At 37.8% G+C, this 16,446-nt stretch overlaps 1 protein-coding gene across 1 annotated transcript; it reads right to left on the bottom strand.

Moving 5' to 3' along the window:
• Nucleotides 1–397: 397 nt before the first annotated feature.
• Nucleotides 398–2,877, bottom strand: nansb (N-acetylneuraminic acid synthase b). Its single transcript, XM_027029801.2, has 6 exons — nucleotides 2,746–2,877; nucleotides 2,123–2,338; nucleotides 1,885–1,984; nucleotides 1,446–1,600; nucleotides 881–1,147; nucleotides 398–586 (listed from the first exon to the last, which is right to left on the bottom strand). Exons 1-6 carry the CDS (start codon nucleotides 2,875–2,877, stop codon nucleotides 398–400), a joined length of 1,059 nt encoding a protein of 352 aa, XP_026885602.1.
• Between the last annotated feature and the right edge of the window lie 13,569 nt (nucleotides 2,878–16,446).

A 16,446-nucleotide genomic window follows, 5' to 3' on the forward strand; every position in this document is an offset into this window, starting at 1 on the left:
ATATAAGTAATGTAATATATTATTTTTGTAAATAATTATTCTTGCAGTGGTCAGTGGATAAAACAGAAAGAAGAAATATAGAAATGTCTCAGGGTCAGCAAGGAGGATATACAAAACCTCTGCGCTACATTAATCTAAGATAGGAATGGTAAATATGATGAGCTGAATTTTATGCTTCAAGATTTGCCTTATTATTAGAGTTAATGCAGGTACCCCTTACATTACCTTAAAAAATGAGTACTAAAATACATTTTTGTAAATACACATAGGAGAAAAATCAGCACAACTGTGTTGTTATACTTTGCAAATAGGGAAGATGAAATAAATCCAATTTTCATAGGAAAAAAAAAACATTTACAAAGTTTGAATAAAGATGATAATTTGAATGAAATAATCATCAGTCTTCAACCATGTCATTAGTTATGGTGTCATCTTCCTCTGCGTCCACTGTGATTTTCTTTCCCACCAGTCTGAAGATATACTGTGGTGGTATTCCTTGTGGCTCTGCCACCTTAACTCCCAGCATATCAAGGGTTAATTCCATACCCTTCTGCACTGCCCTTCTCACCACCACCGACTTACCCAACTGAAACCAGAAAAAAATAAAATAAAAATAAATAAATAAATAGATGAATTGATATATATATATATATATATATATAACAAATGATATTGGGAAGCTAGCCATGTTTGAATAGTTATATAGATCTAATGTAATTATTGTTTTTATTTGATAACACGATATTCTGTATTGTCAAGCCAGAGACATAACTGGGTGAGACTGATAGAAAATAGTTAAAAGTAATCCTGTACATTAGAAAAAAACAATGGAAAGAGACATACTAAAGTACTAAAGCAGAACTTAAATTTATTGTCAGACCTTGCTGTGGCAGGATGCTTCGCAAGGAAGCATTTGCTTGAGTGGTGAACCCATGGAGAGCTCCACTGTCCGGATCTCGCTCACCAGTGCTTTTAGCTCGGCTGGCTCTAGGGATGCTGCATGGTCACTACCTTTCCAACGTTTGTCCAAGGTCACATGACGCTCCACAACCTTTGCACCTAGAGCTACTGCGGCAATGGACACACTGATGCCCGCCTCGTGGCCCGAGTAGCCGATCGGAATGTCTGGGAATTCCTTCTGGAATTCCTGCATCAGAGAGTAGAGAGTTAAATTTAACGTGGTTTGCAAGTAAACATGTTTGGAAGGGAAAAGCTTATAACACAGCACCCTATACTGAGCTACACCTATCACTATGCAATTACCAAAAGAGGAACCTTTGGGATAACTGTATTAAAATACTGATGCTGACTGTTGCATGATGCATGACTGATGCATGAATTATAATTAAACAATTAATATTTTATTTTAAAAGTGCAATTCAGGGCAGTCTGTGGCTGAAGTTGATGGAGTAATGGCACCAAGACAACAAGTGAGAGATTCTCACAGTGATGATGTGCAGGTTGACGTGCTCTGTGGCCAGTGGGTAGGCACTGGTACACTGCAGAAAGGTGAAATTTGGGTTGTGCTTCTTCACTGTCTGATAAACACAGCGCATGGTCTCCATAGACTGCATACCACTGGATATCACCATGGGGCGGCCTTGGAACACAAGTCCAAATATGCACCATTACTACAGTTAACATTGTGTACCATATCAAAAAAATTATAATGATTTATGATCATTTCATGATCTATATATAGAGAGAGAGTTTAAAGTTCTGTTTAATTTTATTTGGACTTGTTGGAGTCCTTTCCTTGGTTTTGTGCCCACCTTTACTCAATTATGTTTCCGACAGGGAAAATTGAGTACTACAATTTTTCCCACCCTTGCTGAAGCTATAGGACAAACACTTTTACCTTTTTTGTAGGTCAGACACTTTTACCTTTCTTGGCTGTCTTCTCAAGGTAAGGGATGTTGCTGGTGTCTGCTGAGGCCACTTTGAAGAAAGGCACATTGATTTCATGTAGGAACTCAGCTGCCATCTTTTAATGACAAACATAAGAATGCACAAAGATTATCATTTCACATGATTCTTTTTTGATATGGTTATATGCAGACCACACAGTGCTGGTACTACAGTAAGTTTTGAGACTCATGAAAGTGTACTAATAATTGTTTACCTCATCCATGCCTGATGCAGTGAAGAAAATTCCCAGTTCTCTGGAAAACGTCTGTAGATCTTTGTACTGTTCATGGCTGAACTCTAGATGGCACTTATGAGCCCCATAAGTGTTTCCCCAGGAATGAGGAGAATTGTAAGGACGCGCTAGCGCTCGCTTAGTAAACCTATGTTCAAGCTCGCTTTTCTGAAATTTAACACAGTCTGCTCCACAGTCCTGGATGGGTGGGGGAAAGATAGAGGAGGAGAAAGATAGATAGCATATGAAATGCAGTACAAATAGTCAGTCCCTTTAAACCAGAGTGTACCAGAGAGATGCAACGATCCCAAAAGTGATTTGACTCTGTTTAACATACTAGGTAAGTATATAATACTTTTATGGTACATGCTTTGTTAAATGGACTGCACATTCAGTTGTGAATTTTTGGTTTGCTTAGGCATTATTGCTCTGGACTGTTTTATTTATGTGAATGAAATGGCTTTACATTAACTATGACTTTCTTGATATTTAGCCCAATTAATTCATATGTATCAAATAATATTACCTGCCATAAAAATTTATAGAAATAAAATAAAATCTAGAAGCAAAAAAAAAAAGCTCTGCAAACTTTTCAACTACAGTACCTTAGCCATGCGAATCATTTCCTTGGCAATCTCAATGTCTCCTTGATGATTCTGACCAATCTCTGCAATGATGAAACAAGGGTTGGAGCCCCCAATTCTTCTTCCTGGACAAAGTTCAAACTCAGCAGACATCTTCAAAATTATGCTTAGATGCCAACATATAATTTTGAGACTTTGAGCTTCACAAGTTGCAATCTTCTCAGCAGTGAGCTTTCACTATTGAAAGGGCTTACATCAGAGTCAGGTACCAATTTATAGGCTTCAGATGTTCCACCTCCCCCACACAGCAAGCATGGAAGTAAATGACACGTACACAGGTTTTGTGTGCGTGCGTGTGTGTGCATATTTTTGACAGTTGAGTGTACAACATGAGAACATTTTAAAGACATGCTGAGTGCAAGACTTAATAATAGTCTACAACGGACTTTTTTATAAGTGCAAAAACTAAAACAAAGTTTTGGAAGAGATAAAACTGAAAAAAGTGCACTCTGAGTTGCAGACTCAGCTGCAATTGAAAATTATTCACAAATCATACATTCAGATGATAATCCCTTTTCTACTGAAAACAGATGAAACAGAACATTTCATTTTTGGAATGTATAACAAGTCAAAAAAGGTAAATTAAATTAATTAAAAATAAATTAAAATGAATGAAAAAAATGATTGGCTGCACTGACAGGCTCACTCAGTAGGTATTGGTCTAATAATTATCATCTGTGAATGAGTAAGGTAAGAGACTTAACATTTTAAAAACATTGCTATATTAGCCAGGTTTCCTGTCAGTGTGTCTGCAATAGTACAGTAGTGGAATTCTCTACCATAGTTTCTCAGTGGGTGTGGTACCAGCAGTCTTGTAGCATTTATAGTACTTAGGGATCACTTGTACTTGGGGCATTTATCACAATTCATCAATACATCATTTATTAAGGTTTGTGTAGAAAAAAAGTGTTCATCTGAACATAAAATTACAGAATCCATATATCTTAGCATACATGATTATCAAAAGGCCTACTCAAAGATGATAGAACAATTTGAATTTATATTACATATCAAGCTTCATAGAGTATCAATACAATCTGTTATTTTAGACATTTATTATACATTTATATTCTACTTTATTCATATATTTCACTTCTTTTGTGAACCAAACACTTTGGTAAACTTATTTCTGTGACAAGAGGCAAGGTTGTGGGTAAGTGCTCTTTATTGTCCATGTCCAGTCACAGTCTAAAAGGACTAACGAAAAAGAAGAAACAGTAAGATGCTACAGTAGTAGCATTGCGTCTTTCGTAGTCGAACGCAGCTTCATGGTCAGCTTATGTGCAGCACTGTCTTCCGGTTTTAAATAGCGGGGAATAAAGAATAAGGAACAGGTGAACACAATTAATAGGTAGGTGATTGGGAGCGGGGCAGGTAGGTGGTGTTATTCCAAACAGGAGTGGGTGTCCCTCCAGCTGGATGACCGGCCAACCATGAGAGTCTCCTAGAGTGCGGTCGTCCCGGCTAACACCGAGCAGGCTTCCGCAGATGTTTCCTGTGAAAGGAGGTGGTGAGGTCAGGGTCCAATGTTTGGGAGGCAACACTCCTCCGGGCCGTACCCCTCCCTGTCCACTAGGTACTACAGCTTTGTACCTCTCCTTTGAGAATTGAGCAAGGTATACACCTTGTAAGATGGCAGAGCCCCTGAGGGATTACCTTCCTCCATGAGGGGACCCTCTACCTCTACCACTACCCTCTATTGACCCTCTTCAGGGCCAATACGTGGAAGGATCGAGATGCCCTGCTGCTTCCAGGCAAGCCTACCTGATAGGTCATGTCGTTGATTTGCCCGGTTATGGTGTACGGGCCCTCGTACTTGGCTGCCAGCTTGCCCGTAGAGCCCACTCGGCTGTCCCTCATAGCTACCTACACTTTCTGCCCTATCCCATATTGCTGAGTTTCCCATCGCCTCCTATTAGCCTTTCTCTTGTAAGCTGAGATCACTTTGCGCAACCACTGATGAGTATCCTCCCAGACTTGTTCGCTGCGTCAACACCACTACTCTACCGCCAGCTGATTGGACATAGGGGAATTCCAGGGGTAGAGCGGTGGTTGATGTTAAGTTTCCCAAGCAACTCCTTCCATACCCGCAATGTTAACTGAGGTCCCCTGTCCAAAACAATGTCCTCTGGGAAACCGAACTGTCTAAACATATGGCGGAAGAGTAGATCCACTGCCTAGACCTTTTAAAGGAATAAACTGTACCATCTTAGAGAATCTATTATCACCAGAATGACTGTGTTTTCTTCGGAGACAGGCTGGTCTGTAACAAAATCTATCGCAATGTGAGACCAGTGGGGCAGAGGGGTGGGTAGGGGGAACAGCTTACCTGCAGGTGGAATGCGTGGCATTTTGCTGTGAGCGCAATCTGCACACGAAGCCATGTACTTCACCACGTCTTTATTCATGTTTGGCCGCCAGTAGTGAGCGCTTAACAATTGTGCGATGTCTGGGGGAATGTAGATATGGCTAGGTGGACAGTGCAGATGGGGATTGGCTGCTTTTATCTGTCGATTGAAATCCCATCTTAATGTAGCCAAGAAGCAGGAGGGAGAGAGAACTGGCTCCAGGCTGGTCAACTGGGCTTCTATGTGGTGTTGTCAAGAGAGCAGGTCTGCCCATACGTTCTTCTCTCCCGGTCTATAGGTGATGCGGAAAACAAACCAAGGGAAGAAGAGTGACCGGGCATGCCTTGAGTTCAGCCTCTTGGTGGTCTGGAGGTACTCCAGATTTTTGTGGTCGGTGATCACCGTGAAGGGGTGTCGTGCTCCCTCCAGCCAATGTCTCCACTCCTCAAATGCAAGTTTCATCACCAGGAGTTCTCGATCCCCTATTCTGTAAGTCTTCTCTGACGGTCTTAGCTTCTTGGAAAAGTAGACTATGGGTTTTAGCTGTCCTGACATTCCCCTGTGTTGGGACAACACAGCGCCTACACCCACATCCGATGCGTCTACCTCCACTACAAAAGGCTTCTCTGGGTCTGGTTGCTGTAACACCGGGGCAGTAAGGAGCGTGGTTTTAAGGTCCTCGAAAGACTTCTCTGCCTCGGTGGTCGATTTTATCTGCTTGGCCTGTCCTCGAAGCAGATCTGTGAGGGGCCTGGCCAGAGTGCTGAAGGACTTAATAAACCTTCAGTAAAAGTTTGCAAACCCCAGGAAACTCTGTAATTCCCGAAGTGTCTATGGTCTTGGCCAGCCCATTACTGCATCCCCTTGCACAGTTACATGCGTACACTGCCCTTCCGGATGATGTATCCTAGAAAACTCACCTCCCTGTGGTGAAATTCACATTTCTCTAATTTGTAGTAGAGGTGGTTCTGCAAAAGGGTAAGGAGGACAGCCTGTACATTACACACATGTTGGTCCCAGCAGGAGGAATAGATCAAGATGTCGTCAATATGAGCAAAGTGTGATTCTGAGGATCACTTCCTGCTGAATGACCAGCCAACTTTGTCCATTTCAAACACCAAAACAATTGGTTCACATGATTAAAGGTATGTTTTCACATGAAATATTATTTCTTTATGCAGTGCTCTAGGTCACATGGTATCACATTAGGAAGAGAGCTGAGATGGTGTGAACATTTTGTTAGGAAACATATGCTATGAAACATAAGATATAAGTAAGAACCTTTAATGTGAATTTAAGAAAATATGCAAAACAGAGAAAATGTTCTTAGACTTAAGAGGCTTAACCAAGACATAAGAGTAATGCAAAATAACAAAATTCTAATGAAGTAATTGTATGTGGTTATAAGAATTTAAACTGCACTGTGTTATAATACTTTGTTACAGAGAGAAGTAACTAATATAATGTAGCCATTCTGAGACAGTAAATCTAACTCGGCATGATTCACTGCACTGCAGGTTCTGCTGGGAAATCTCAAAATGAGACAATAAGATATCATACTCTAAGATATCAGACACAAAAATAACAGATCAGACAACATTCTCGTGAGCCATACGCTATGGTATTCTTTTGTTTGTTTTGACACAAATGCTATGTGCTTATTATTTATTAACTGCTGTTGACAGGACAAAGGCAGCATGCCACTCTTGCACTTCACATGTAAGGCCATGCAGTAGCGCATTAATTAAGATTCTAAGAAGCAAGAACCTTTTCAAATCAGGAACAGAATGTAGTGAGGCTACACTTCCATTTGAGCTGTTTAAATGTCATATTGCACAAATATATGAATGTTTAATTACCATGTTATGCTGTAGGTTATTTTGACATGTAAGTTATGTCTTACAAACAAAAACTCACATCACTCATCTTTGCACAGAATCTACTCTGGAAAGCATTACTTTTAAGTAAGTAAATCTGACATTCCTACATTAATAGAAATAGGTCATTTCAAAGATGATGTGGGAGAAAAAAGCAGTACACTCCCAGTTTTTTCTTTGTCTTAAGATGTAATGCATTATTACGCTTTTATTTATGCACTATTACTTCAGAGGGGTGTGGTGAGGGATTTCTGATAAATACTCAATCAAAAGTTAGCTTCAAAACATTTTATATTCTTACTTTTAATTAGCCTGTCATCCAGATATATGGCAAACCCTCTTTACACACAAACAATGTTTCCCCAACCTTTCTCTTAATGTCTTCTCTTAATGACTATGTATGTGATGAATAAACCAAACTTGAAACTTGAAATTTGAAACTTGCTTTCCCTCTCTCCAACCATCTAATTATTTTGCATACTAACATCCTTATCAGCTCTGCTCATGCTCATGTGAAAATGGAATCTTCCTCCACCATGTGAGCTTCTCTTAGGCTAAAAGCAATGGGCACATGTTGAACTGCCTCAGGTGTCATGTGCTGGCAGTTGGTCTCCCTCTCTCCCCTACCCATGCAATGCAGCAACTTTTTTTTCTCTATTGACCTGGGGAAACTCTGATGATAACTCATACACATGAACATGTAAGGATGGCACTAAGAGGCAGGGAACAGGTATCCACAGAGACAGAGGTGGCTGCTGTGTTGCCCTGTATGTGTGTGTGTGTGTGTGTGTGTGTGGAGGGGGGGGGTTGTATGTGTGGGTGTGTGCATGTGTGTGTGGGGGGGGGGTGTGTGTGTGTCTTTTTACGTGATGATGGAGATGACTTTCTGTGATTTTTCTGTGAGTCTTCAGGGTGTTGAAGTGATCAGAGGTTCACCAGTATACCTTCATGCCACCAGCATATGCTTGTGGTTTCACCTGTCTTTTACAAAAGTGTTCTCTCTTTCTTTCTCCCTCTCTCTCTTTCTCTCACCCTCTCTTTTCCTGTTTCTCCTTCTCTCTCCTTCTCACTCTCTCTCTATTTTTCTGGGCACTTCTCTAAAGGACACAAGACTCACTGCCTTCAGGGACAAAAAAACAATCATGAGGAAATTAATCCAGTCAGTTATTTTCAACTATTTTTTATTCTCACCCTCAATGTAGTAGTAGCCATCTCTCAGTATAAACGGCCTGTTGAATGTAAGCCCAGGGAAGAAGGCCAGAATGCACCAGCTAGCATTCCCATTCTGCAGTGAGCATGGAGGCTCCACTTCCTGAAGGCCCAGTCACACAGAAATGACATGCAGCTCAGCACATACACACAATCAATCATGCACTTGCCATCTGAGCGTGCATGTGACCCACCAAGACTTCCCGTCCAGACTGGAGACAACTTCCTCTAGGAAATGCAGTAGAATGAGACAGTATGTCTCTCTTCCCTTAAATGTGATGCTGGGGAAGAGACATTGCTCTTAAAAGGAAAAGGAGACTGATTACAGCATATTATTATAAATGTGACAAGATTACAGTTCCCTTTTTGTAATTTTTCTGGAAATAGTCTTGATTACAATTCTGTACTTTTGCTACCAAACCTGTCTGTCTGTCCACCTGCCCACCTGTTTGTCTTCAAGTCCTTTTTAACCATGAAAAGATGAGACCGATCAAACACCACTTATAGACATTGATTAACTGTTGTGTGGCTATTCTGAAATTTCTCAGTTCTTAGCACGTCAAACAGTAAAACATACTCTAATGCTATAGAGTATATGTAATGGCAATAGTGGTGACTACCATGCTCAGTGCTCAGTGTTACCACTGCACTTTTAACTAAAGTGTTTTGTAACTCTTTCAGTATACTTCATTTTTAGAATTTATTTTAGTTCCTAATATATTTATACAACTTATTTTGACACTTTTCATTTATATATTTTTGTATATACATATATATTTCTATTTAAATCAATTGCATTTCATTGTATAATATTTTCTACTTAATGTCATGTCATCCACACGGACACAAACCACCATGGATTACATTACCCTCAAGCCTCCTGTCCATTCCCAGTCACCTGATTTTTATTGTCACCTGTGTATTTTTTCCCTTTTGTGTTTCCATATATGAGCCTTCCTTTTCAGTAAGTCTGTGCAAAGTCTCGTTTGCCTGGTCATATGAGCTGTTGTCATTGTTGTCTGTTTTGCCCTTCTGGTTTTTCACTTTTCCCTGTTGCTGTGGATTTTGCTCTCTTCTCTGCTCCTACTCTGGTTTTGTTGCATATTGTTTACTGCCATCTGGTTCTCACCCCTGCTTGTTTATTGACTACATCTGTGAATTGTGCTTTACATTATTAAATTATGTCTGTTCTCCGAATCTGACACTTGAATCGGTAGTTTTATTTATATATGTAACTCTTTCCTATTTATTTTTAATTGTTTGCCCAAACCTTCCTGTTGTAATAGATGAAATGAACTTTATTGTTTAATTCTTTTATGCTTGTATAACACTTCAAACTGGCACTGAAGATGAAAAATGCTATACAAATAAATTTGCCTCAATTGAGAATTACAGAAAAGTCAAATTAACTAAAAAAAAATACCAGGTTTCACCTTTCAAAGATTCAGCTCTTACTGTGACTGCGCCTTCAGTTATGTTAAATTCTTCATTGAAGATTCATGATTTTGAGATTGTGTAAGATTGTGTACGATGACCTCACATATGCAAACGTAGCAGTGTTGCTGTTTCACAAGATTACATTCCCTTCATGCATCATATATCGAAGTAATGTCGAAGGGTGGTGGAATTATTAATTAACCTTTCTTTCTTATCTTGTAAGAAATGTATTTTCATTATTATAGCAGTTTTTCTCAGTGAATTAGAGCTTGTTCAGATTATGTGAATGCCACAAAAGCTATATATTTTTTAATATTAGATTTCATCAGTGAAGGGCCATTTCATCAGTGTAAGACTGGGTTCAGTTTAGCTTTGCTATTTTTGTTGTCAAGAATGGGAATTACATTACTTTTTCCATGATTGAGAGTTAATTACTTTGCCTAAGGTGTCTCAGCACATACTGTTATGTCTTTGCATATGTAGGGTGTTTGCATATTAGTTTAGAACATTCATAGGTTTGTTTCATATTTGTGAGGACAAACCTGAAATAATGAGAGACTGAATAAGTACCAGTTATCAGTAAAAGCAGAAAGAGCTACATATTTGGCTAATGTGATTAATAGACATTCTCTCAATGCAAAGTCTTCTTTAGCACTATAAATGCTGTATAAAATCATTTGGTTGTTTCCCATTCTGATACGTCTTCTGAAACGTGAGCAATTCCATCATTTTTTGCTGATAAAGTTATGCTATTAGATCTTCTATTAAATACCTGTGTACCAGATTTGTGTAATTTTTTTGAAAAACCTAGGACTAGTTCGCAGTCAAAAATATGTGCAATTTTGGCAGAGCTTATTGGTTCTTGAGGTTGTTTTGTAGAGTGGAATACTAGTAATGGGGAAAAAAGGTAGAATTGTACTGTTAAGGTGTTAGAGCACTGAAAGATCTGTCACCTATAGAGGAGAGTTTATTGTAAGGACCTGTAAGTAGACAGCTGTTGAGGATCTGAGAGAATGAGAGGGGTTTTAGGGATGTAGAAGCTCCCTAAGATAAGCTGGGACCAGCCCATTAAGGTCTTTGAAGATAGTGAGGAGTATTTTATACTGAATATTTGATGCGACCGGTAACCGGTGCAACTTACTAAAAATAGAGCTGATGTTAGTAAATTTTGTAGGTAATCATTCTAACTGCAGAGTTTTGAATAAAGTGAAAAATTTTTAATGGTTTAGGCTGGAAGACCACAAAATACAAAGAGACAGTAATCAAGGAGAGAAAATATTAAGGCATGAACCAGAGTTTTAGCATTAATAAGTGTGAGTAATGGCTGGAGGTATGTCATATTATGAAGATAGAAAAATGCAGAGCAAAAGTTTGCAAGGAATCGAACTGGATGCAAACATTTCTAGGAATGGTTGTTGATCTCTCTGATACATTGTATAATTTGTCATTTCACCAACAGGTTTTTTTTTCTGTATTTAATTATAGAGAGTTTTTGATCATTCATAGTTTTAATTCATGGATGCATGCTATTATGGACTGGGCTGGAAAGTCAGAGGTGGATTTTGTGCTAACATATATAATGTCAACAGAATAGCATGTCAACTGACAAGCATTAAGGTTATTAATGTTATGGCTAATGTGACCAAGCTGTAATGTGAGCCTTGTTGATTCATGTATTAAAACCATTCAAAATCAACAAATGCCCTGTCTATCCTGACAGAAAGATGTAGATAACTATGAATTTTGCTTATATTACTTGGCATTTGTGCAGCACACAGTTTAAGATACGATGGGTGTTTCTCAATAACATGCTTGATGTTAGTCCCCTAAACTTGGAGATCCTGAACTTCACCGAGTTTACCACTGGTAGTTTATATTTGTCCTTTGACCTCATGACAGGGAACAGGCAAATGTGGCCGATATCATATTTGTCTATGGCAATTAATTTTTTTTATTAGCAGATATAGTCATAATGATAATTGTATATAAACACACTAGCGTTTCATATATAACGACATAAATGTCTTGCAGATTGTATATGATTTCTTCTTGCTAAGCAATGCCAGCTTATGTCTGCACACAGCACAAATTGAAGTACTATTAATTGAAGTGGAGGGCTTTGTGGAAAAATAAGTACCCTCGCAAGCTGGCCAAAGGTAATTCTTTCTTTTTTTTTTTAAATTGGTTTTGTAGACATAATGAAAACTTATGAGAATTCTTGTTTCTGCTTTTTTATGCAGAAAATTAGCCATTTTTTGTTTCTTTCATTTTCTTTTCAGTACATGAATCAAAGATAAAAGGCCATTTTTAGGTTTTTTTTAAATTATTTTAGGAATAGAAATGGAAAAGTAATTAAGGAAAGGTACACAGACTCATAACTAACTGTCCGCGTATGGTCCGTGTACCTTTCGTTAATTGGTTTTTTGTTTCTAATCCTAAAATAGAAAAACAAAAAAAATGAGCCTTTATCTTTTATTCATGTAGTGAATCCGAAAAGAAACAATCAAGAAATAGTTCACTTTTTGTTTTTTCTTTTCTGCACAATAAAGCAGAAACAAGAATTTGGCCAAATTCTATGACTAATTTAAAAGTCTTTTCAAAACCAGAAAATCATGCACTGAATACACAAAGCCAGATGGCAGACAAGTAAAAGTTAATTTATTAAATGGGTTATCAGTTGGCAGGTACACAAGCCTTAAGAATGGAGGTCTGGGCAGGGTCAAGCTGACAAAAGGAAGATGTGGACTTATTAATTATTTCACAGACATAAAGGCGATTGGTCATAGTAAAGCTAGTGAGCATCTCAGAAGGAACTGTAGGGAAATTTTGATATATTTTAAAAATGTGTTCCTGAAAGAAAGGTTGACAAATGCTGTTAGGGGTATTGTGGTGGCTGGTGAAAGGAGTTGAAAGATATTGTTTATCAAGTTTTTTGGCCTTGATACACTATCACTTTTGATAGTTGATAGCAAGAGCATTGGGTTGTATTAAAAGCATTCCTATATTTCAGGAAATGTTGAATGTAGAGCTCAGGGTGGACAGTAAAACCCATATTCATATACAAATACTCAAGATGTCTGCCAGTGATCTATGTTTAAGTTTGTACCATGGTGACAAGCAGTGGGATCACCCTGTTTTGTTTTGTTTTTTCATCAAGGGCCTCAGATTGTACACTGGAAGATTTTTTTTTTTTTTGGGGGGGGGGGGGGGTTATAGCCTGTTTCTTTAAATATCTGTGATTACACACCCTAGATTTTGAGCTAGTTTTAGTTTCTGTTGAGCAGTTTTACATCCTTAATTATGATGGTCCAAAGGTGTTAAACAGAACAATCAGCAAGTTTTAAATTCTTTTCTCCAGTGTAAAGCTGATTACATCTTTCGCAAGAAATAAAATAGACAAGTCCTTCAGTAATACTTGAAGATTCATGATAAAGTATTTATCATTTCCAGCAGCAAGGCATTTTAATTAAATATATATCTGTTTGCATGGTGGGGTTGTATCTTTGATGTTTTAATTTTAGGATGGCTGGTGAAACCTTTCTAAATATTTGTTTTCTCTGGACACATTGTGTGCATGGTAAATAGACATTTATGACTGCACTAATAAAACCTCCTTAGTAAACATTTGTTCTCTCAGGATACTATCTTGTTATAAATGTGTTTTAAAGTCTTTTTCTGTTTCTCCTTCTGTCTCTTTCTCACTCTCTCTATATCTTTCTGGGCACTTCTCTAAAGGACACAAGACTCACTGCCTTCAGGGACAAAAAAAACAATCATGAGGAAATTAATCCAGTCAGTTATTTTCAACTATTTTTTATTCTCACCCTCAATGTAGTAGTAGCCATCTCTCAGTATAAACGGCCTGTTGAATGTAAGCCCAGGGAAGAAGGCCAGAATGCACCAGCTAGCATTCCCATTCTGCAGTGAGCATGGAGGCTCCACTTCCTGAAGGCCCAGTCACACAGAAATGACATGCAGCTCAGCACGTACACACAATCAATCATGCACTTGCCATCTGAGCGTGCATGTGACCCACCAAGACTTCCCGTCCAGACTGGAGACAACTTCCTCTAGGAAATGGAATAGAATGAGACAGTATGTCTGTCTTCCCTTAAATGTGATGCTGGGGAAGAGACATTGCTCTTAAAAGGAAAAGGAGACTGATTACAGCATATTATTATAAATGTGACAAGATTACAGTTCCCTTTTTGTAATTTTTTTGGAAATAGACTTGATTACAATTCTGTACTTTTGCTACCAAACCTGTCTGTCTGTCCACCTGCCCACCTGTTTGTCTTCAAGTCCTTTTTAACCAGGAAAAGATGAGACTGATCAAACACCACTTATAGACATTGATTAACTGTTGTGTGGCTATTCTGAAATTTCTCAGTTCTTAGCACGTCAAACAGTAAAACATACTCTAATGCTATAGAGTATATGTAATGGCAATAGTGGTGACTACCATGCTCAGTGCTCAGTGTTACCACTGCACTTTTAACTAAAGTGTTTTGTAACTCTTTCAGTATACTTCATTTTTAGAATTTATTTTAGTTCCTAATATATTTATACAACTTATTTTGACACTTTTCATTTATATATTTTTGTATATACATATATATTTCTATTTAAATCAATTGCATTTCATTGTATAATATTTTCTACTTAATGTCATGTCATCCACACGGACACAAACCACCATGGATTACATTACCCTCAAGCCTCCTGTCCATTCCCAGTCACCTGATTTTTATTGTCACCTGTGTATTTTTTCCCTTTTGTGTTTCCATATATGAGCCTTCCTTTTCAGTAAGTCTGTGCAAAGTCTCGTTTGCCTGGTCATATGAGCTGTTGTCATTGTTGTCTGTTTTGCCCTTCTGGTTTTTCACTTTTCCCTGTTGCTGTGGATTTTGCTCTCTTCTCTGCTCCTACTCTGGTTTTGTTGCATATTGTTTACTGCCATCTGGTTCTCACCCCTGCTTGTTTATTGACTACATCTGTGAATTGTGCTTTACATTATTAAATTATGTCTGTTCTCCGAATCTGACACTTGAATCGGTAGTTTTATTTATATATGTAACTCTTTCCTATTTATTTTTAATTGTTTGCCCAAACCTTCCTGTTGTAATAGATGAAATGAACTTTATTGTTTAATTCTTTTATGCTTGTATAACACTTCAAACTGGCACTGAAGATGAAAAATGCTATACAAATAAATTTGCCTCAATTGAGAATTACAGAAAAGTCAAATTAACTAAAAAAAAATACCAGGTTTCACCTTTCAAAGATTCAGCTCTTACTGTGACTGCGCCTTCAGTTATGTTAAATTCTTCATTGAAGATTCATGATTTTGAGATTGTGTAAGATTGTGTACGATGACCTCACATATGCAAACGTAGCAGTGTTGCTGTTTCACAAGATTACATTCCCTTCATGCATCATATATCGAAGTAATGTCGAAGGGTGGTGGAATTATTAATTAACCTTTCTTTCTTATCTTGTAAGAAATGTATTTTCATTATTATAGCAGTTTTTCTCAGTGAATTAGAGCTTGTTCAGCTTATGTGAATGCCACAAAAGCTATATATTTTTTAATATTAGATTTCATCAGTGAAGGGCCATTTCATCAGTGTAAGACTGGGTTCAGTTTAGCTTTGCTATTTTTGTTGTCAAGAATGGGAATTACATTACTTTTTCCATGATTGAGAGTTAATTACTTTGCCTATGGTATCTCAGCACATACTGTTATGTCTTTGCATATGTAGGGTGTTTGCATATTAGTTTAGAACATTCATAGGTTTGTTTCATATTTGTGAGGACAAACCTGAAATAATGAGAGACTGAATAAGTACCAGTTATCAGTAAAAGCAGAAAGAGCTACATATTTGGCTAATGTGATTAATAGACATTCTCTCAATGCAAAGTCCTCTTTAGCACTATAAATGCTGTATAAAATCATTTGGTTGTTTCCCATTCTGATACGTCTTCTGAAACGTGAGCAATTCCATCATTTTTTGCTGATAAAGTTATGCTATTAGATCTTCTATTAAATACCTGTGTACCAGATTTGTGTAATTTTTTTGAAAAACCTAGGACTAGTTCGCAGTCAAAAATATGTGCAATTTTGGCAGAGCTTATTGGTTCTTGAGGTTGTTTTGTAGAGTGGAATACTAGTAATGGGGAAAAAAGGTAGAATTGTACTGTTAAGGTGTTAGAGCACTGAAAGATCTGTCACCTATAGAGGAGAGTTTATTGTAAGGACCTGTAAGTAGACAGCTGTTGAGGATCTGAGAGAATGAGAGGGGTTTTAGGGATGTAGAAGCTCCCTAAGATAAGCTGGGACCAGCCCATTAAGGTCTTTGAAGATAGTGAGGAGTATTTTATACTGAATATTTGATGCGACCGGTAACCGGTGCAACTTACTAAAAATAGAGCTGATGTTAGTAAATTTTGTAGGTAATCATTCTAACTGCAGAGTTTTGAATAAAGTGAAAAATTTTTAATGGTTTAGGCTGGAAGACCACAAAATACAAAGAGACAGTAATCAAGGAGAGAAAATATTAAGGCATGAACCAGAGTTTTAGCATTAATAAGTGTGAGTAATGGCTGGAGGTATGTCATATTATGAAGATAGAAAAATGCAGAGCAAAAGTTTGCAAGGAATCGAACTGGATGCAAACATTCCTAGGAATGGTTGTTGATCTCTCTGATACATTGTATAATTTGTCATTTCACCAACAGGTTTTTTTTTCTGTATTTAATTATAGAGAGTTTTTGATCATTCATAGTTTTAA

This window comes from Electrophorus electricus, chromosome 2, assembly GCF_013358815.1.
Source record: "Electrophorus electricus isolate fEleEle1 chromosome 2, fEleEle1.pri, whole genome shotgun sequence".
Classification (NCBI taxonomy): Eukaryota; Metazoa; Chordata; class Actinopteri; order Gymnotiformes; family Gymnotidae; genus Electrophorus; species Electrophorus electricus.

Bases quoted from the DNA above. Each gene is read 5' to 3' on its own strand.
- nansb (XM_027029801.2), bottom strand. From the start codon at position 2,877: ATGTCTGCTGAGTTTGAACTTTGTCCAGGAAGAAGAATTGGGGGCTCC. The intron at 1,985-2,122 runs GTAAACAATTAT...TGTCATTAAAAG, and splicing joins CTGCATCAGGCATGGATGAG to ATGGCAGCTGAGTTCCTACA. The intron at 1,148-1,445 runs GTGAGAATCTCT...TCTCTGATGCAG, and splicing joins TCAACCTGCACATCATCACT to GAATTCCAGAAGGAATTCCC.